General features: G+C 39.3%; 1 protein-coding gene across 1 annotated transcript in view; it reads left to right on the top strand.

Annotated features, from left to right (window-relative positions):
• The window catches only part of sdk2a (sidekick cell adhesion molecule 2a), a 119732-nt gene that overhangs the window by 92544 nt on the left and 5764 nt on the right, over positions 1-21424 (top strand). The window contains exons 16-42 of the mRNA XM_033970416.2: positions 1061-1201; positions 1531-1712; positions 4444-4559; positions 5327-5522; positions 5618-5716; positions 6302-6493; positions 7210-7331; positions 7476-7585; positions 7964-8114; positions 9805-10042; positions 10715-10830; positions 10908-11097; positions 11545-11643; positions 11786-11980; positions 12632-12833; positions 12930-13033; positions 13167-13237; positions 13311-13443; positions 13848-13904; positions 14217-14318; positions 14641-14756; positions 14882-15068; positions 16431-16568; positions 17878-18039; positions 18121-18246; positions 18831-18995; positions 19073-19213. Of these exons, the coding sequence (XP_033826307.1) occupies positions 1061-1201; positions 1531-1712; positions 4444-4559; positions 5327-5522; positions 5618-5716; positions 6302-6493; positions 7210-7331; positions 7476-7585; positions 7964-8114; positions 9805-10042; positions 10715-10830; positions 10908-11097; positions 11545-11643; positions 11786-11980; positions 12632-12833; positions 12930-13033; positions 13167-13237; positions 13311-13443; positions 13848-13904; positions 14217-14318; positions 14641-14756; positions 14882-15068; positions 16431-16568; positions 17878-18039; positions 18121-18246; positions 18831-18995; positions 19073-19213 (3851 nt within the window). The remainder of the gene's footprint in view (positions 1-1060; positions 1202-1530; positions 1713-4443; positions 4560-5326; positions 5523-5617; positions 5717-6301; positions 6494-7209; positions 7332-7475; positions 7586-7963; positions 8115-9804; positions 10043-10714; positions 10831-10907; positions 11098-11544; positions 11644-11785; positions 11981-12631; positions 12834-12929; positions 13034-13166; positions 13238-13310; positions 13444-13847; positions 13905-14216; positions 14319-14640; positions 14757-14881; positions 15069-16430; positions 16569-17877; positions 18040-18120; positions 18247-18830; positions 18996-19072; positions 19214-21424) is intronic.

Below are 21424 nucleotides of genomic sequence, written 5' to 3'. Positions count from 1 at the left end.
GGTATATTATAAAAGACTGCTAAATGTTAAAAAGTTTGTTAGGCCAGTACCGAAGATTACAGCTAGACCATGGGAGCAGTGATGTACTTTGACGACTTTTATAGCGCCCGAAACAACCCACTCTTCCCTTCTTCTCCACTGGCAGTTCAATAGAAAGTCTCAAGCTTATTTCCTGTAAGTCCACTTTTTGGTCGTTACCCCCATCAGAGAGTGAGAGAGCAGACTCCGGGATGTGTCTTTTCAAGATAAAACCGCGAACACGCTGAAATCGCACTTTGAGACGTGATGGCTGTCTGACCCAGCTCTCTCGCTCCTATTAACTCTGTGTTGTGTTTCATGAGCAAAAAGGGCTGAGAGAAATGGTGCTTCTCGCAAACTCAAATCTCCGCTGAATTCACTGACTCTGAAACAAAGAGCGATTGTGATTCATATCCAGCCCACATGCGCTCATGAGCATACTCCTCGGCTCTCTGGTGAACGGCGTTGTCCGACCTTGTCTGCATCAACACAGGCCTCTGCACCTGCCGCACTGATCTGAATGGCCAGCTGTCCCCATAACAGCTCACATATTGCACTGAGCTTAACTCCGGTGTGAATGTGCCCAGGCAAGTGTGCATCACAGGAGGGTGACGGAGCAACGCTGAGAGTGCAAGACTTTTCATAGGCATCTCCCCGGCTCTCCTCTTTGATCCTAAACACTCTGCTTTATCTCCTCTAGAGCAGTGCTCCGGTGCACTGGGAAGAAATCAAGATGTCATCTTAAATTGACTAAAGGGGAAAAGTCGGCCTGGATCTTTCTTTCTTGTTCTTTTATATTTTTGTGCCTCACCACTGGCCTGCTCCCTTTCACCAGGGCATCTTTGATCCCGTGTGTCCCTCTGTGGATACTTTTATAGGGAATGTATTTTGGACCAAACGGCCCTGCTCTTTCCCAAACAGTGTTTTAGAGTAAGACTGGCTTTATTAGGATTTGACATATATGATGAAATTGGACTGAAACATGCAGAAATATATGATAATTAATGCATGAGTTAAGCCTTTGTCTCTTTCTCTACTTCAGACTAACTTTGCCAGAGGAACCCCCCAGTGCACCCCCGCAGACGGTCATGGCGAGCGGCCGCACCAATCAGTCCATCCTGATCCAATGGCAGCCTCCTCCAGAGAGTCACCAGAATGGGCCTCTGCAGGGCTACATCATCAGGTAGTCATCGCGGCTCCCCTCATGTCTGCTCCCGCCTGTCAGCTCCCATTCAAATGTGATAATAACTGTTATGGCAGGCCCCGTCCGCGCGCGCCTTTCACTTCATTTTCACAATGTCATAATTGGTGACAATTAAATACCTTGCTCTCTGTTCATCCCTCGTCACTGTGCTTTCAGAGCTATTTTGTGTTCTAAATGTTTTAATGGCTTTTATCCATTATCTATTGATAGAATAAATTATTATAAGTTAATTATTTTTATTATCATCAATTTTTCAGTTTTAATCTTTGTGCTGGGTAAATAGTTTTGTTTTTGTATTCTTTTGTCAGGTATTGTCTGTCTGGACTTCCAGTGGATTGCCAAATGAAAAACATCACTAACCCTGATCAGAGCAGCCTGCTGCTGGAGGACCTCATCATTTGGACCAACTATGAGATTGAGGTGGCAGCTTATAACGGAGCTGGTATAGGCACTTACAGCCACAAAGTCACTGAGTGGACACTACAAGGAGGTAAGAACATTTTGTGACTAAAATCAAAACATGTTTTATTTAAGGCATTTCTTTATGTTTCCAGTTATATGTAAAAGTGGCACACAAGAGAGTTTGAGATGTGTCTGTATCATTAACTCATTCACTGTTTAGACAGATAACCATAGATTATCTCTTTGGCATGGCACCTGGGTGAGATACTGCATATTGTTCATGTCTTTAGGTCAGAAAGGTGTAATTTTATTAGATAAGTGTAATTTTATTAGATAAATATACTGTTAGTTGTGCATGGGAGTGCATATTCTTGATGATAATAATCATAATAATAATGTGATTGCTCTGAGCAGAGTTAGTTCTTGTTCTAAATGCTTTTTTTTTTTTTTTAAATTAGCTGTTAACTCTTTTCTTTACCCTCAAGTATAGAAATGTGACACATTAGAATGAGCACATCAGTTATCTGGTGTTGGGGCCCTAGCGACATACGTGTTACTCTTGTTTTAGAAGGTGTCTTTAACTGAGTGGTGGGATAATTAATGATAATAAAAATAGATTCTCATTTTCATTTATAAAGATTTTTTCTTTCTTTCCTTTCGTTTTTATATTGGTCATACATTGTGCTGCAACCTTTTTCTCACAGATGAATGTTATTCCAAAGCACTTTGCATGCCTTGAACACAGCAGTGCATAAAACAAACATGGACTCCTGAACACAGCTCTGCCTCATATTGGCGTACAGTGCAAGACTTAGACTCAAGCTGTTAGATCTAGTTGATGAGTAAATACTACTCAGAATTACAAAGTATAGTAAAAAATCATTATTTTTGTTGGTGAGGTATCAAATTTTTTAATTGTCAGAAAATTCCAAAATGTTTCTCTTTTAAAATGCAAAGACATTCACGGTTCATAATATTAGACAGAAATTCAGGAGAGTGTTCTGTATGAAATAAATTCCTCTACCTTCCCATGCTTCCTCCCGGCGTGTATTAAAAACTTTGAAAGGCTTAATGTGGGTATCTGACAATCTCTCATGTCCAATCCATACAAGCTTGGATCCTTTGCAGCCACTTCACTCAAAATTCTGAAGGTGTTCCAACATTTTCTTGCCTCTGCTCTGTTTGAATAGTTATAAAAAAAATCGAGAGAGCATGTGTTTGATGTTTACATTGTATGAGAAATATTTTAAAAGGTGCTCGATTCTCACTTCAATTTTATCTTAGCATTATTTTTCTTCTTTATGCTTCTTTCCAAGGATTCTAACCGCAGCGTGGGACAGAATCGCTGTGTACATGTCTTTGCCAATAGTCTCCATTGTTACTGTTATAATGGGAAAAGTAAGGTATAAATCATTGTCAAAATGGAAATATTGACAGCAAATCAAAACAACTGCGAAACCACAAATGCGTTTGTTTTGATGTGAATACAATTTAATTATAAATTGTTTCAAAGCTTCACTCATTGAATAGTAAATCATTTGTTTTTGATTCAGTAACAACAAAAGTCAATGGAAAAGGTGTTTACCTTGGAATAAGATGTAAAGTTTTGGAGGAGTGATGATGATAAAAAAAATGTGTCCTGTGAATGTGACTTCTTTAGTATCGATTCTTGCTCAAATGAGTATTTAGTTTCAATACTAGTTTTAGTATTGATTAAAAGTGAGGTGACTTTACTGTTATATAGGACCAGAGCATTGGACTTCAAGTTTTTATTTTTACTACAATGCTGCCTGTTCATGGCCTCTATCGTAATGTGAAGATATTTGTATACTGTACTATAGGTGGGCTGTGGTAGATGAAGTACTCAATTTTGTTACTAAGTAAGAGTACAGATACCAAGTTACTCAAGTAAAAGTAAACGGCTCACAAGAAAAAGTCAGAGTTTTAAATCACCCCTTTAAAAATGCACGTTAAGACTCAAAAGCAAAAGTATTTCACACAGATTTTGATAGTGTTATTAATTTGTTAAAGTGTCAAATGTACTGATATTGATTGAAAAAATGATACAGATTTTAGTCAGCGGTTGCAGCACAAATCAATTTCTCATTTTTCTTATGAATTTTGTGCATTTATTTTTGTTTCCTCAATGCCGAAGCTTGAACTTTAGTCAGGATGTTATCACGAATATGGTAAAAATAACTCTTCAGATCATATGAAAGATGGTATTTATTTTTCAGTCCAGCTCCAAAATGTACAGATACCTGCTCTGCTATGTAGTGAAGTAAAAGTAGTATCCATTGTATTGTAGATAGGATACATTTGTATGGCATTTAGAACAGTGACCAAGTATTTACTATTTAATTTATACTAAAAATGCTAAAATCCCATCATCCATATCATAACTATAGTTAACAAGGCGTGTGAGTTGTTTAGTGGCTGCTCTTGTTAATTGGATATGGCTGTCTCATCATTAAAAAACACTGGTGCAGATCGAGCGCTGGGTTTAAAATCTATTCAAAGAGCGAACGAAGGCTTGCGTAGAGGGATTCAAGTGGCCGATAAGAGTCATTATCGCGTGCCTCTCCGCCTGTTTTCCGGTATTACATCAGAATGGCGTGCTCGGTTCAAACACACCGCTGCGGGGTTTACCTGGAAGCCGCCTGAGGCAACCGCTCGCACACCCTGCTTGATTGGCATGTTCTTGTTTCCCCAAATGAGCCCAAACAAAAATGATCCAGCCCTCTCCTTGCTCTCTAAAATGCCTGGTGTATAATTTTTCCCCCACCCTTCTTTTGCTCATCTCTCTCTCTTTCTCTTAGTGCCCACCGTACCACCAGGAAATGTACAAGCTGAGGCTGTCAACTCTACAACAGTGCGCTTTACCTGGAGCGCCCCAAGCCCTCAGTTTATCAATGGAATCAACCAAGGATACAAAGTGAGAAGCCCTTTTGTTCACTCCTGCTCTCTAGTGGTCAGAGACAGAATAGCTCCTACTTGCCTCAATGGTGCAGTAATTGCCCACTTCAGTAAATTTATTGTGTGTCCAGAAAAAAAAAAAGAAATGTATTGTAACTGAAAGATGCTACCTTCACAACACAATACTCTATTTCTATTCTATGTCTCTTTTCTTTACAGCTCCAAGTGCTCAAGAGGGCTTAGGCTCTTTAGACACAGCCCGTACTAGCACATATATTATACTTTTCAGTTATGGGTGTCTTGGATATAAAATGTTTTATGGAACCAATTTCAGATGGTAGAGGGAGATATGTTTTTTTTGCTGTTTTTTTTTCCCCCCTCTACACTCACTTGATGTGCCAACATGAGAGATACCTGTAGAGTGGATCTCTTGAATCTGTACTTTTCCACTATGAGTACCAGCGGATGGAATATTTTTAGAGAATATCAATAACAGTGTATGTATAATGTGGAAAAAAGCCAGGTTAATTTACAGATGCTACTGATTGCTCATTAAATTAACTAATACATATGTCCCTGAGTAGCATAAACTACCACTTCATGACATCACAAGGTGGAAACTTTGGAGATGTAGACAGCCTAATAACACAAAACACAAGTCTGAGTATGTTTATGTGTAGCTAACAGCATTTTAACATGTCTTGAAGCTCACAAGAGTCCATTTTGTGTAATATAGGATCTTTAAGTGATCTTTTTATCTTACTTTTTCCTCATATGACGTATCAGCTTCTGGCCTGGGAGCCCAGTCGTCCAAGTGACGTTTCAGGGGTGATAGTGCGCCCCAACTTTCAGGACAGCGTTCACATCGGCTACATCTCTGGCCTTAAAAAGTTCACCGATTATTACACCTCCGTGCTTTGTTTCACCACACCTGGAGATGGCCCACGCAGTATACCACAACGCGTCCGCACCCATGAGGACAGTAAGTCACAGAGATTATGGGAAAAAATGGATCTACACAATGTTTTTATTCTTGTTTTTTTGCTTATTACTGCCTGTGTTATTTGATGTTTATAGCCCCCGGAGCTGTGGGGCATCTAAGCTTTACCGACATCTTGGACACATCACTAAAAGTCAGCTGGAAAGAGCCACAAGAGAAAAACGGTGTTCTTACAGGTAAAATTTAATAGTTGAACTGCGTGCTTTTATTTTATTGCAGTGCGGTGCGGGGTGTCATTCTCAGTTAGTGCATCAGATGTGTCTTTTTGAACAGATGTGAAAATGGAAAATAAAAAACGCTTGTATATTTACATTATGTTTTATCCCACATAAATACATTTTGTTATTATTGTAAACTGCATAAATTTGTGCGACTTTTTAAAAAATCTTAATATTGGTATTAGCAAATATTATATCACCAAAAAATACATGTTTTTTTTTGTTTTTGTTTTTTTAATGCAAGACAGACAAACATAGTGACCAGTCATATACAGTAGTGACAGGTGATGATAAAACATACCAAGACATAACAAAGTAAAACAAGACATATCAAGATATAACACTGTTTCCACACATAACAACTATTTACAATTGTTTGTGACAAGTTTGTGTTGTGTGTGTGTATTTGTTGTGGTGGGGACAGCAGAGGAGAATGCCAGAACTAGCAATTCATAAGTGAGAAAACAAGATATAGAGAACGTAAATGAGGGAGGAAAAATAAAATCCATATCAGACAATCCCTATTGAATCTTTCTGTCCCAGGTTACCGAATCTCGTGGGAGGAATTCAACCGCACCAACACTCGGGTCACCCATTATTTGCCCAATCTGACGCAGGAGTACAAGGTCACAGGGCTGACCGCTCTCACCACATACACTATTCAGGTGGCAGCCATGACCTCCAAGGGACAGGGCCAGATCTCTGCTTCCACCATATCCTCTGGTGTACCTCCAGGTCAGTGCTCAGATGTTTAAATGATTTATAAATAAGAATACATAAATCGTAAAATGAATTATTTACCATTTTTTGCTGCTGACTTTTGCTGCTGACTGAAGGACAGTATAGCAAATATCGCAGACACTTTTTAAAGCGCGTCTTTGAGTGAATTGTTAGTTAAATAGTTGTTGGAAAATAGTCTGTAGTGTTTTTTTGCTATAAAATAATCACTCAAATACTGAAATGTTGACCTGTTTTAAATGCGTTGTCACTTTATTGATGTTTTTTTTTTTCCTTGTTATAATTTAAATATATTCTCTGGAAACGTAAATCACTGCTTTGGATCATCATGAAATAATAACATATAAATAAATAGTGAGATAAGTGTGTCAGTATGAATGCATGTTGAGAAAATAGATCTCTTGCAATGGTGTAGAAATAGTGGCAGTATTTAGAAGCCTAAGCCTTGTTATATTCTCTAAATCGTTTGCGTGAACTGCTAGATTTCACAATAAAACAAATAAATTGTTTTTTGTTGTTGTTCAGTCCCTATCTCAATTCGTACAAAATCTCCTGAATCCAAACAGCGGTGTGACTCACTCCAAAATGAATCAGTGCATTGTTGTGCCATTATTGATCTTTCCTGAAAATCTCATACCAAAACAAAAACATTCATTTTTTTTCATTTCACTAAAACTTTTCCTTGTGTTTTTTGCATATCATTTCATTTTCAGAGTTGCCCGGTCCTCCTACCAACCTCGCAGTATCCAACATTGGCCCCCGCTCTGTCACACTGCAGTTCAAACCAGGTTACGACGGCAAAACATCCATCTCCCGTTGGCAGGTTGAAGCCCAGGTAATGCTTCATATCTTTTAATGTAATGAGTCTGGCTTTTCTCCGCTTCAGTATTTGCTATAGAGGTTTTTTTTTGTCTGTTTTGTTTTATTCCTTTGTTTAACAGCTCACATTCACATCATCTCTTTACTTTTGCTTTTTCAGATTGGAATAATAGGCGAGAACGAAGAGTGGTTGCTGGTACATGAACTGACTAATGAACCTGATGCTAGATCTCTCAATGTACAAGACTTGAATCCGTATACTTTCTACAGGTAAACATTACATTAAGATAAGAGAACCTTTATCTGTCCCACAATGGGGAAATTTCAGGGTTGCAACATAAGTCAGAATCAGATAAATGTAGCCAGAATATTAGAAATCATTCAAATGGAATTAAGATACAAAAAGGCGTAAGATGTGAAAATACAAGGCTGCGAGCAGAGTAAGATAAAAGGCTATGTTTATGTCATTGTGTCTAATGCACATTCATTTTGGCACACCAAGGAAAACACTTTGGGCACCCTCACTCTGCAGTGTTGTACAGCATTAATACACATGTACTGGGCTAGCAGTTTAGTTATTAACAAGAATGTATTCTCTAAAGCTTTTAATAACACAGTTTTACCTACTATGTATAATGTTATTTTTAGATTTCGAATGCGTCAAGTGAACATAGTAGGCACCAGCCCTCCCAGTCAGCCATCCAGGAAGATCCAGACCCTCCAGGCTCCACCCGACATTGCTCCGGCCAATGTGACCCTGCGCACGGCCAGTGAAACCAGTCTGTGGGTCCGCTGGGTGGTGAGTTATTATAATTTTGTGCTGTTGTTTTGTTTTGCTTGCATTAAATATCTGTTGAGCGTGGGGGACATTTTTGTATTGGTTTTGAATCGATTTGGCCACAAACTAATTTAGTCTGAAATTAATCAATTATCCATTTGTTAGTCAGCCAAGTGAGTCTTTTGTTGATGTATTTCAAACAAGGACAATACGCAGTCAGATCAATAAAAAGTGGTCCAAAGAAAATAGATGACTGTATGACAGGGGCTACAAGGTTGGCCTAAAAGCTGGTTTACGTCGTCTGATTACAAGCTGCTGCAGTTGCTGCAGTAGTACTTACAGTACCAGAATACTGCATTTGTGACTGCATGTCAGGCAGGTGGTCATGACCATGTAGCAGGATGAGAGCTAATACTCTGCTGCTGGTCATAATGTTTTACCTGACTGATTACTTATGGTTGGACTCAGAATGAGGACGGCTGCTTGCTTCTCCTGCACCTCGGAGAACATGTGCTGTCTTGTACAGGTGGCACTTGTGGCGTTTTGGAAAGCAGCTCGTGCCCTGTTATTGGGGCTCTCTGCAGCAGCAGTTGGCTGGCGTAGTTTGTGCTACATCTGTCCATTACCCGCTCTGTGCCAGCGCCTGACCACTGCCAAATAGGAGGAGTGAGACACTGTGGCTCTGAACACTGGGGCGACTCGTGCAGCATATAAATAAGAGTGAAAGGCATGTGATGAGGCAGTGCAAATGAAGCACATAGTGTGATTGCAGCATATTTAAAAGGCAGCTACATACAGCACACTTTGCCCTTGACTCTTCCTCAGAGCCAAAGAAAATTAATTTTATTAGACAGACATTTGTTTAAGGAGCAGATTTTGTAACCAATTTCAGCAGAGGTCAGAGTCCTACTTTTTGTAGCAAGTTGGAGTGGGTGATTTACTGTGTTAGTCATGGAATATAAATGCATCTTTGATATGTCAAGTATTCTCAAATATTGTTGACAAGGTGCAATTTCTTACATTGGTTACAGTTAATGATCAAAACTCTGTCCATAAATGATACTTTAAAGTTAAGTCTTCACCAGATTAGACACCACACAAAAACACACACATAAAATATACAATTGTAAATAGGCTAAAAATAGTAAGTTCCCCTGAAAAGATAACATTAAACATTAATCCCTGCTTTACATGCTGTAAGTTTCCTGTAATTACGTTGTTTTAACTCAAGGAAAAAAAACAGACAAACCATTCTGTTCCTTTTGTATAATGAAAGCTGTGCGTAGAAACACTATACCTTATGTAGACTCAGAAAACACTTGCTATGAACTTCTTTTCTAGCCTTGCTCTGCCCTTTTGTTTTTAAGTACCAGTATTCTTTTTTACATTTTCCGCATTAATACAAACTGTATTCAAATTACCTGTTAAATTTAACTTACAACAATTTCAGATGTACATGAATAGGTATGCATATTTCAGATAACACATTATATAGTTATGTTTTTGTGGTTGTACTCAGTGTGGTGCTAAGTGCTGGCCTTTTTCTCATATCGCTTGTCATTGCTGCTGACAACACTAGTGAAGTGTTCTGAAATCTCTATAAAGTACTGCCTCTCACGGCTTATTGCTTTATTATGCACTTAGTCACACTGTCATTTGTATTGATTTTCTTGTACTTGAGAACTCAAAACAAAAAAAAAAATCATTTTAGCCTCTTCCAGAGTGGGAGTACAATGGTAATCCGGACTTGGTAGGATACAGACTGCAGTACTCAAAGGCTGGCTCTAAAGGAGGCGTCTTGTTCCACGTGATAATGGACCGGCTGGAGAGGGAGTTCACTATTGAAGACTTGGAGGAGTGGACGGAGTATGAAGTCAGAGTGCAAGCTCTGAATGGCATTGGGTCAGGGCCCTGGAGTCAAGCTGTGCATGGAAGAACGAGGGAATCTGGTGAGCGCAAAACAACCACACAGTCTTCCATGCACTTTTTCCATTCACTTACATAACATGGACACAGCGGCTTGAATGAATATCTGATTGCACTAACACACAGCACAACGCTAAGAGTTACTATTAAAGTATTAATAATTGCAATATGGTAGTAAATGTGTCAGTGTAGTAGGGCTGAGTGACAAAATATATATATCTTTTTGATCACAATTTTTATTAGATCTTATTTTGTCTTATTAAAAACTAATAAAATCTCTTTCAATATTTATTTCCTGAAGAGAGACAAGAGACACTTTAATAGTTTAACACAAAAAGCATGAACTCTGCTCCAAACTACATGCTTTTACTGACAGATGTTTGGCTGTAAATATCTCCATTAAAAAGAACAGACATATCATTGACACTTAATAAAATGTTGTTTAATTGCACAACACTACTATATACACCACAGAAATCAGATGCTTCCTTTTCCTAACTTCCTTTTGTTGCACTGTGCTACATATGTATTGACAAAAATCTGATCTAATATTATACTGGCCTGACAATATCACAATTTTAACAAGTTCATAAATATTAAGAACACCTTAAATGTATTCATGGTCAAAATGGGATATGGAAGACAATAATGCTGCAGTTGAAACAGGTCAACTCAATTTAAATTCATTTTTGCAGTGCCCTCCTCCGGCCCAACTAACGTGTCAGCCTTTGCCACTACCTCCAGCAGTATCCTGGTGCGCTGGGGCGAAGTACCTGAACCCGACCGTAATGGCCTGATTCTAGGCTACAAGGTCGGCAATCAGCACCAATAACATCACACTTCTGTTTCATAAAGCTTTATATAACCAAGTTTCACTATGTGTTTTAGGTTGTTTATAAAGAGAAAGATTCAGATATGGCGCCCAACTTTTGGACAGTGGAGGGCAACACCAGCCACAGTGTCCAGTTAAGTGGACTGGGAAAATATGTTCTTTATGAAATACAAGTAGTCGCCTTCACCCGTATCGGAGACGGGCGGAGCAGCCAGCCACCCATTCTTGAGAGAACTCTGGATGATGGTAGGCAAAACATTTATGTGGAATACAAGTTAGCAGTTAGTTAAGGTGCACTATGTAGCTTTTTTGATCTGATTGTCTCCATGCAGCTGTTATTGCTTTGCCTGGAATGTTTCATAGAGTGGCATTTAACTTATCTATCTCCATGGAGCCAAGTGGAGAGGCAACCACATCCGCAGTAAGAATGCACATCGAGGCATTAAAGACACCTGTAACTGAACAAATGCAAGACGTTAATGCCATACTGAGGAGAATTCCATGCAAAACAATAACGTTTTCATGGGGACAGACACTACATCAGAAAGGTTACATTGTGCCCCTTTAATGCATTCAATTTCAGTGTGTTAAATGTTTTAATGTTTTATCTGGTCAGTTGAGTATAATTACATACCGAAGATTCACAATGATAAAAACATTCATTTAATTAATTGTATTATTTCTATGCCACAGTGCCGGGCCCTCCTGTGGGTATCTTATTCCCAGAAGTCAGAACCACTTCAGTCAGACTTATCTGGCAACCCCCTGCTCAGCCTAATGGCATTATTCTGGGTGAGTCTCTTCTTCACACACTTCCACTCCTCAAACTCAACACATTTAGCTGGACTTTTATACAAAAATGCGTTTTTTTTTTCTCCGTTTTGTGCCTTTTCCAGTGTGTATTTACATTGATATAAGTTTCTTCCGCCTTCAGCCTATCAGATCACATACCGCAGGAACTCTTCAAACACCAACGCAGCCACTGTAGATGTGTTGAGCCCCAGTGCGCGTCAGTACACAGCCACTGGTCTTAAGCCCGAGACGGTCTATGTATTTCGACTGACTGCTCAAACACGCAAGGGCTGGGGCGAGGCTGCCGAGGCGCTGGTCGTCACCACAGAGAAAAGAGGTAAACAGAAAATGCATATGAGATTCTCAAGGCAAACCGCTAAACACATTAATAAAACAGTTTTTTTTTTTTTTATATTGGCATGTTTTACTCCCATAACACAGATGCTCTTTTAAAAATAAATAAATAAACTGCATTTTAATGCATTTTATGTGTGTGACTTGGATTGCATACACACAGCTTTGTTGGGTTTCCAGGCTTTCTGGGGACAGTACATTAACATTCATATCCAGAAGACTGATCCTAACCTCAGTCATATTAACCCATATCTGAACTTTAAACCACATCTTCGACCCAATACTAAATGATTGGCATGGCCTAATTTTTGTCCCCATTAGGGTGGCAGGTCCCCATAAAGTGAGTGGGTACAGTATACAGATTTCAGTACCCACAGTATGATAAACCCTCCTCTCAAATTAATACTGAAACCTAACTGAGACCAAAGTCAGAACTGAACCTGGATCAGATCAGAAATAAACTAGGATGAAGAGTGATACCAAGTCTTCATCAGGACTGAATTTGGGTTCAAACTAGGGCCAAACTAGGACAAGTGTGAATACATCCATGATCTCATTTAGTGCCATTACAACCTGGTTTATTGAAAGTATTTTATGGTTGAATAAATATGAATGAGTGTGTTTTGACTTTCAGCCCGACCTCAGCCCACCAGTCGGCCTATAGTTCCTCAACAGGACGTCCAAGCTCGCAGGGTGCTGTTGTCATGGGAACCAGGCAGTGATGGCCTGTCCCCTGTTCGTTATTACACTGTCCAATACAGGGAGCTGCCGGACAGTAACTGGACAGTGCACTCCGCATCGGTCAGCCATGAGACAAACTCTTACATCGTGGATAGGTAATTGAGTGTAGATTTTTTGTATGCCTCTCTTTTAGTAGATAAATTGTGCAAGCTGTATTCACAGTACAATTGTTTTATTTTCGGTATTTGAAGGTTAAAGCCCTTTACTTCGTATCAGTTCCGTGTGAAAGCGACTAATGACATTGGAGACAGTGAATACAGCCAGGAGAGCGAGGCAATTACCACACTACAAGATGGTAATGCATAGAATTCAATTTAAACATTCAGTGATTCTTATGTGCAGTACACAAAGCCTTTAAATGGATTGTCTATATTTGTGTAGTAAATAGAAGCGTTTAATCATTAAATGAATGTAATTATTTTCTTTAGTTCCTGACAAAGCTCCAACGATTCTGGCTGTTACGCCACACACTACAACTTCTGTGCTAGTTCGGTGGAAGGTACACTTTTTAATTACATTAAGAATAACATAAGAATAACTACGTTTTTAACTAATATGGTTTCTTGTTTTAGCCTCCTACAGAAGATCATATCAATGGAGTTCTACTGGGATTCAGGGTTCGATACAGAGAACTGCACTATGATCGGCTACGCACCTTCTCTGTTCGGACAGTCAACAATCCTGCCAACTGGGCGGACCTTGCTGGTATGATTTTTATTATGTGATTCTAATTTTGTATGTCCTCTTTTACCATAGTTATACAATGGCAGAACATACAATAACTACCATGTATATTTGCCCATTGTGCTTTATACTGCATTATTGATTGTGCCTATATATATATTTCTATGTGTCATCCTCTCCCCTGATAATACTCATGTATTAGTCTTATATAGTGACCCACATCTATCAGTTGAGTTGAAAAGTGATTTTTTTTTTTTTACACAAATCTCATTCTTGTTGATTATCATCTAATTTGGATAACAACATCAGAAATATAATCCCAAGCAGATCCTACCCAGTATGCCAGGCGTCTTCAGTCTCTCAGAGTAAAGTTTAATCATTTTTTCATTCTGCTCATCTTTATATTCTCTCTTCTCTGACTCCAGCTCCCTACAGCATCAGAAACCTCAGTGAGTCTTCGCTGACCCAATACGAACTGGACAGTAAGTCTGTTAGGTGTCTTCGCTTTGGTTCATATTTGGAAACTCAACAATCTACCGTAACTGTACTCTTGGTGTCTCCAGAAACTGTTATGATATTATTTTAGTCTTTTTAATCATGGGCAAATCTCTCATGTCCCAACAACAACCTTGTTTTTCGCAGCACTAAGCCCCATAATTCCACCCGTCTGTCCTTTTTTGTTCAATATGTGATGTTGTTCTTGCCAGTGGCACTACTCTGACGATGCATCTCTCTGGAGGACTTTTGTGTAAAAAAAAGGAGGATTTTCTAACTATAGTCTTTGCTCTTTGCAGATTTGAGTAAACATAAGCGATACGAGATCCGTCTTAGTGTGTACAATGCGGTGGGGGAGGGTCCCAGCAGTGTGCCCCAGGAAGTGTTTGTAGGGGAAGCCGGTATGTTTTGTCTCTTGTCATGTCTCATATTTGTAATTGTACAACTCTATTTCCAAAATGTGTAAATAATATTACATTTGAAAATTATTTTACTAATATGTTTACAATATAACATACACAACATTTCAAACACTTAATCATTTGTTCAGGGAAAGAAATGGTAATTCTCAACACAAAAGAAAGGAACCTATCTTAAGGTTCTGAGCATGCACAAAACTTTTTTTAAAAATCAGTTTAGTATTCCCTTTGAACATTTGTAAGCCATTCTTTGCTGTTCTCGCACAGTGTTTTTAAAATGAGGTTAACTGAAAATGTTTTGCAGTTCCTACAGCTCCACCTCAAAACATAGTGGTCCAGTCTTCCACAGCAACCCAGCTGGACGTGACATGGGACCCCCCACCTCTGCACGCTCAGAACGGAGACATACAGGGCTACAAGGTATCAGTAAACTGTGTATTACTCACACTTACATCATGCCTATCCTTATTTTCATATTTCTACTAAAGAAAAAAAGGAAAAACAGATATGAATTGTGCATGCTGACGTCTTTTTCTCTGTTTTAGATCTATTTCTGGGAGTTTCAGCTGCAGAATGAGACAGAGCGTTTGCGCACACTATTCCTGCCTGAGCTCGGGGTGAAGCTTAAAAACTTGACAGGCTACACCACCTACATGATCAGTGTGGCAGCCTTCAATGCTGCAGGGGATGGGCCACGCTCCCTGCCCACCAGAGGGCGCACTCAGCAAGCAGGTAAAAAGGGAAATCCAGATGTTAAAACTGAGCAGAGCAGTGTTGGTAACCTGGGTGCATTTTTCATATTACTACACCAAGGCCATGTTGATTTTCACAGTCTATTTTATGTTTTCCTTTGAAGCTATTTTTCTCTGTTATGTGTTATTGATTTCCTAGGTTCCATAAGGATGTTATTTATAGCACTACAGGCACATTTTGCTTCAAGGTTCCCCTACAAATTGATGTCACATTTTGTATACTTATACTGTGCCCCTACTCTGGCTCTATTAAGAATGAATTAAGGCTTGCTAAGTTGCTCTTTTGTAACTGTCTGGCTTTAGTGTCGAGGGAAGTCTCTAGTGTCTGTTACGGATTGCAGCAGTACAGCGATGAATAAAAAAAGTGTGGGGGGACGCAGCAGATTATTTTGGGCCACAAATGCACAAAGATGTCTGTGTTTACCAGTTAGCGTGCTTTCCTCCTCTGCGATTTCAGCTCAAAAAATGGTTTACTGTACAAATGTCCGCCCCCTTGAAGACTGTGACACTGGCGAAAGGCTACAAAGTGCTGAGAACTTAAAAACAGGGGCAGGAATTTTGGCTCTCCACACTACAGGCTACTGGGAAGCGGGCCAACGCAAGCTTTTGTGAATTCTATGCAGAGCGATTGCTAAATCCTGACACTTAGCTGGATCTGAGCTGGGTCAGCAGGGTAAATTCTCACAGCTCTGGTTCAAGGTCAGCAAAAAGAATAATTTTGCACAATGTAATATGTTCTCTAACTATTGGAGACAGTGAGTTTAATACTAGATTTGAGAGATGAGAATACACGGCAGCATGAATGATTTTTTTAATGTTTGTTATTATCAGAGGAGGCTGTGGTGCGCCCCTTAGTCTAATCTTTACCCCCACAGACTAAAAACTAGCTGAACAAATATGGGTTATACAAACATAGTAGTATTGTCATAAAACATATGTAAGTAATTATTTTTAATCTAATCCTTGAGTAAAACTTGGAAACACTCATATTGTTTGGATTTCCCAAGAAAAGCAATACAAAAACAAAGCCATTCGATCACTTCTAGACTTGTAACAGCTAATACTAATATTAATATGTTCATAGTATTATTTTACAACTTTTTTTAACCAATATTTGTCTGTCTGTTTGGCCATAAAGAAAATGTTCTTCTTCATTCAAGTTCTGCACTAATATTTTGCACACTAATGTATTTAAAGGTTTAAGTTTGTGCCTTAATTACAAAATAGATCCATTTTCTTCTGATGTGACAAATCCTTTCCTCTGTGATGGCATATCCAGGTCACCACATGCAGCTTTTGTTAGTATAAGTCATCTGAAGTTGTCTCTCTCTCTCTCCAACAGCGCCCAGTGCCCCGAGCTTCATTCATTTTAGTGAGTTGACCACCACTTCTGTCAACGTGTCATGGGGTGAGCCCAAGCAAGCCAACGGTATCATCGAGAGTTACCGGCTGGTCTATGAGCCGTGTACTCCGGTGGATGGTGAGAACAAAAAATGCTTGGAGCTTAATTCTTTCCTCCGTCATAACATTCCGCTGCTTCACTTTGCAGATTTTAAGCATTTAGCGAGTGCACTAACCAAATTATTGTAACTCACGCTGCTTGCATTGCTAATATTCTGATCTGTGACAGCTGAGGAGGGTAAAATGCATGAAATACAGCACAGTGTAAAAGTGAGGCGTGGTGGGAACAAAAGTATGGTATGCTTTTTGTTTATACAGGGACAGTGTACAATAAACATTAACCAGATTATAGCAGAAATGCAGTATGCTCTTTTCCACCTATAGTCCCTGGGCAGGTTGATGTAATAATTAACAGAATCCAAAAGTAGACTGACATACATTATCACACATAAGTTACTAACATTATTTCACAATAGATGTGCTCCTGCTTTTGGACCAGACATAATACAATTGTCAAGAGCTTAAATACATAAAAAGATAATTTAAGAAAGGTCATAAAAAACTAATAAGATCCAACTGTATTTTAAGCATCTCAGTTGGTAGAGGTATAATCTCAGCTACAGCTATGGCGGAGATAATATAATATGGAACGGTTCAATACAAATTTGCAGATTGTCAGAAAACATCTCCATAAAGGCCAACTCTGCTATATTTGAACAGAGAAGAGATAGTCTTATTCAATAAAAGGTTCTGTTTATTGATAACCATAAAAGAAATAGAGATTTTATTCATCTGAACCTAAAATGTATAGAAATCATCGATATGTGACCCATGTACTTCATCAAAAACATCAAATCATGATAAAACAGTGTTGTTATATCCCTAATAGATTGTCTGGTAACTTGTCAAGTTCACAGATTTCACTTTTGGCTTTTACTATGTCAAGTTGTAGAATTTTTCCATTTTGTCCAGTCTTTTACCCTGTGCTGTATGCCTGACAAAATACAGGGGTAAGATTTACTGCAGCTTCCTTCCTGGGAATAAAATGGCAGACTGAGGTGTAATTGGGAGCATAGGTAAAATTGTGAACCGGGGCGGCTGTGATCCCCTGGCAATTTATTAATGGAAGCAGAGCTATGTAAACTGAACAGCAAAGCCTAGCAACACTGAATGCTATCATAGAGTAACCCCTCGTGTCTGCCAGTGTCGATATCCTCAAGGCTGCAGGAAAGATAAGCCTTTCATTACTATAAGAATATCTGTCCATCTTTGGCCTCGTTGTTTGTGGATTTTGTTTGTTTGCATAATGCTCGGCTGCTTGTTGTGGCTTGTAGGAAGTAGCATACGAAGCCTTGTTTTTTGTACAGACTCCTCTCCTCGCACTCCAGGTGTCAGTAAGATAGTGACCGTAGACGTGAAGGCCAACGCTCCCCTGTGGATGAAGCTGAAAGACCTCGCCGATGGAGTCACCTACAATTTCCGTATCCGGGCAAAAACTCTCACATATGGTCCTGAAGTGGAAGCCAATATCACCACCGGACCTGGAGAAGGTAGGCCTTGGAGAGCGATGGATTTTATTGTTATGAGGAAGCCTGCTGAATTTCAAAGTCATGGCCACTTGTCATTTGCAGGAGCCCCGGGTCCTCCTGGAGAGCCCTTTATTGCTCGTCATGGTACAGCCCTCACTCTGCACTGGACCAGCGGAGAGCAGGGGCGAGCTCCCATCACACGATACGTCATTGAAGCAAGACCCTCTGGTACAGCACATTCATGTTCTGTACACTTACAGTATGAACACCTGATTGATGTTAATTTTGTTCGGAAGCATGTTTAGCTGAAACATCATTGTAAGATAGAAAGAACTACACTTGACAGTCTCTTCCCTATACACTTTTTTGCCATTTCACTGCTCCCTTCTTTGGACCACTTTTTAATGACGTTCACCAGTGCATGCTGGAAACCAAGCACTGCAGTTTAAAATTGCTCTGAGCCAGCAGCAGCTTTTATACTCAAAGTACATATGACATATCATTTTTGCTGACAAAATGTTCACTTTCTCCACCATATAATTGTGAGATTGTGCAATGAATTGAGATTTAGATTCATTTCTAATCGTCAGTTATATGCTTGGGTCTTTTAAATCAAGTGGTCTACAGCAAATCCTCTCTCAGTAAAAGCGGTCAGCATGTGGTTTGAAGCAGGGTTTAGACTTTAGAGGAAGAAAGTTTCTTCAGTTTAATAGCAATAATTAAAAGTCTATATTGTTTATGCTCAGGAATTATTACAGTATTATAATGATTTTGTTTTGCTGACTTATATCTAACTTCCTCTTTCTGTTTAGACGAAGGACTGTGGGATATTCTCATTAAAGACATCCCAAAAGAAGCTACATCCTACACATTTAACCTGGATATTTTACGAGAAGGCGTAACATATGACTTTCGAGTAATTGCTGTTAATGACTACGGATATGGCTCCCCAAGTGCCCCCTCCCCCTCTATTTCAGGTCGGTTAACATCGCACTTATTAAGCTAACAATGATGCAAATTGACTCACGTTAGTTTTGTTATTGATGTTTTTCAGCTCAGAAAGTGTCCCCGTTCTATGAAGAGTGGTGGTTCCTGGTTGTGATCGCACTAGTGGGTCTCATCTTCATCTTGCTGCTTGTTTTTATACTCATCATTCGTGGCCAGAGCAAGAAATACACCAAAAAGAATGATTCAGGTAGGAATAATAGCTAAGATCTCCCTCTCCTTATCTCCCTTTTCAGCTATTGACCAAAATTTGTCTTCCTGTCTTGTTGAGAAATTAGGTTTAATGATCACGTCCAGCATAGTGCATTTTGCAAAAACACCACCCTAGTCACTGATACAATTAGACAAATCCCTTACATCCTTTTACATTGTCTGGCTGACTGTAGAATGGTGAAACTAAAGGTTAGCACAGATTTAGACAGATGAATAAACATAATTGGTCATGTTGAACTGCAGCAAAGATCGATACAGGAATAAATGGCTTGGCAGTGGTTAAATGCTGAGGTCATTAGTCGGATGGAAAGTAATTATATAACAGCACTCCCATTGGCTCGTACTAGCTGCATTAAAAAGCCATTTCAAAGAGTGTGGTATTTTTCTTATTGAAATGTGTGCCAGGATTTGTACTTAAAAGTAAGTAGTTAAGAAAAGAAGAATTCTTTATGCTACATCTGTCTCGGAGATGTTGTATTTGTAATATTACACCTGCTTGAGAATGCCAAGCCAAGCCAATTTATTTTTATAGCACAACAGAACTTACACCGAAGTGTTTTACAAATCACAAGAAACATCAAAAATAGACACACGCTATCCAAGAAACTGTACAATTTTCATACATAAGTATATCAATGTCATTAATTTAGACAGAGTTAAAAGCCATATTAAAAAAAAGTGGGACAGTTATAGGACAGGTTCTAATGCGAAGAGGGAGCGCGTTCCAAAGTTTGGGAGCGACTATAAAGAAATCCCTGGCTCCTCTGTTTCTGAGGTGAGCGTGGGGTACAGAGAGGAAGTGCTCAGAGTTTGACCTGGGGGAGCAGGGGGCAGGGTAGTTAGTTAGCAGATCTGTGGTGTATGCTGGGGCAGTGTCATTAAGTGCCTTAAAAACAAAGAGTAGAAGTTTAAAATCAATTCTGTCCTTTATTGGGAGCCAGTGAAGCTGTGCTAAGACTGGAGTAATATGCTCCCACTTTTTTGTACTAGTTAACAACCTTGCGGCTGCATTTTGAACCATCTGGAGCCTATTCGGTGAGGATTGTGGCAGTCCAAAATAGAGACGATTGCTAAAATCCAGTCTGCTCATAATAAACGCATGGATGAAAATTTCTACATTTTTTGGAGATAAAATTGATTTTGCAATGGCTCGAAGATGGAAATAGCTTCCTTTCACCGTGTTAAAGATCAATTTATCAAAATTTAAATCAGAATCGATGAGAACACCAAGGTTTTAACTGAGCTATGCAAATTTGCAAAAGAGCCCCAGGGCTTCATTTAAGCTGTCAGTACTGGGGCCAAAAACAAAATCACCTCAGTCTTTTTGTCATTCAGCTGTAGAAAGTTACTGGACATCTATGGTTTTATTTCAGCAAGACACTGGGTAAAGTGGACAGGGAGCCAATTTCACAGGAATATATAACTCCAGAAGCAACCTCAGGGGAAGCATGTACAGTGAAGGAGCTAAAACTGAGCCTTGAGGTAGGCCACAGGAGGTGGGGGAAGAGGCCGACACAAAGCTACCTATTTTAACAGAAAAGGTTCTTCCACTTAAATAAGTAGCCATTTTAACACTGTGCCCTGTAGGCCCACTTCATCATGAGTCTTTTAGGAGAATTTAATGCTCTACAGCGGCACTGAGATCAATAGGAGGAAGTCAATAAGTGCTGTGATGTGCTTGAAAACCACACTGGAATTTATCCAGTATATTATTTTGGTTCATGGATGTGAAGACTTGAGTGAATACTGTCTTTTCCAGTACTTTAGACTGGCCTGTAGTTTGAAAGAACATCAGAGTCAAGGCTCTTGAGCAAGAAGTGCACAATAACACAATAATTACCAGACAGTGTTAAAAACCACCTTTAAAAGCTGAGTTGTATAGGATCAGAGAGACAGTTGGTAGGTTTGCGACAAGGCCACAGATGTTAAAACTATGATCCGCTTGGGTTTTGTGGTGTTGAACAAGAGATTCAAAGTTGTATGCATTTAATTAGATCACACAATTAACTGGTTTGGAGTTAGAGCGACGTGGAGTTTCAAAAACTTTGTTGACACTTAAGTAAGAAGGAGAGACAGGTGAAAAGTCGGGTCATTGAAAGTCTGGCAGGAGTTTTAGCAAAGTGGGATTGTAGGATGGTGCTAAGGTTACCAAGGATACAGGGTCAGGAAAGGGGGTCCTGATCACACA

Source organism: Periophthalmus magnuspinnatus, chromosome 8, assembly GCF_009829125.3.
Source record: "Periophthalmus magnuspinnatus isolate fPerMag1 chromosome 8, fPerMag1.2.pri, whole genome shotgun sequence".
Lineage (NCBI taxonomy): Eukaryota > Metazoa > Chordata > Actinopteri > Gobiiformes > Gobiidae > Periophthalmus > Periophthalmus magnuspinnatus.
The sequence above is the reverse complement of the archived record's forward strand: the minus strand, read 5'-3'. Positions and strand labels throughout refer to the sequence as shown.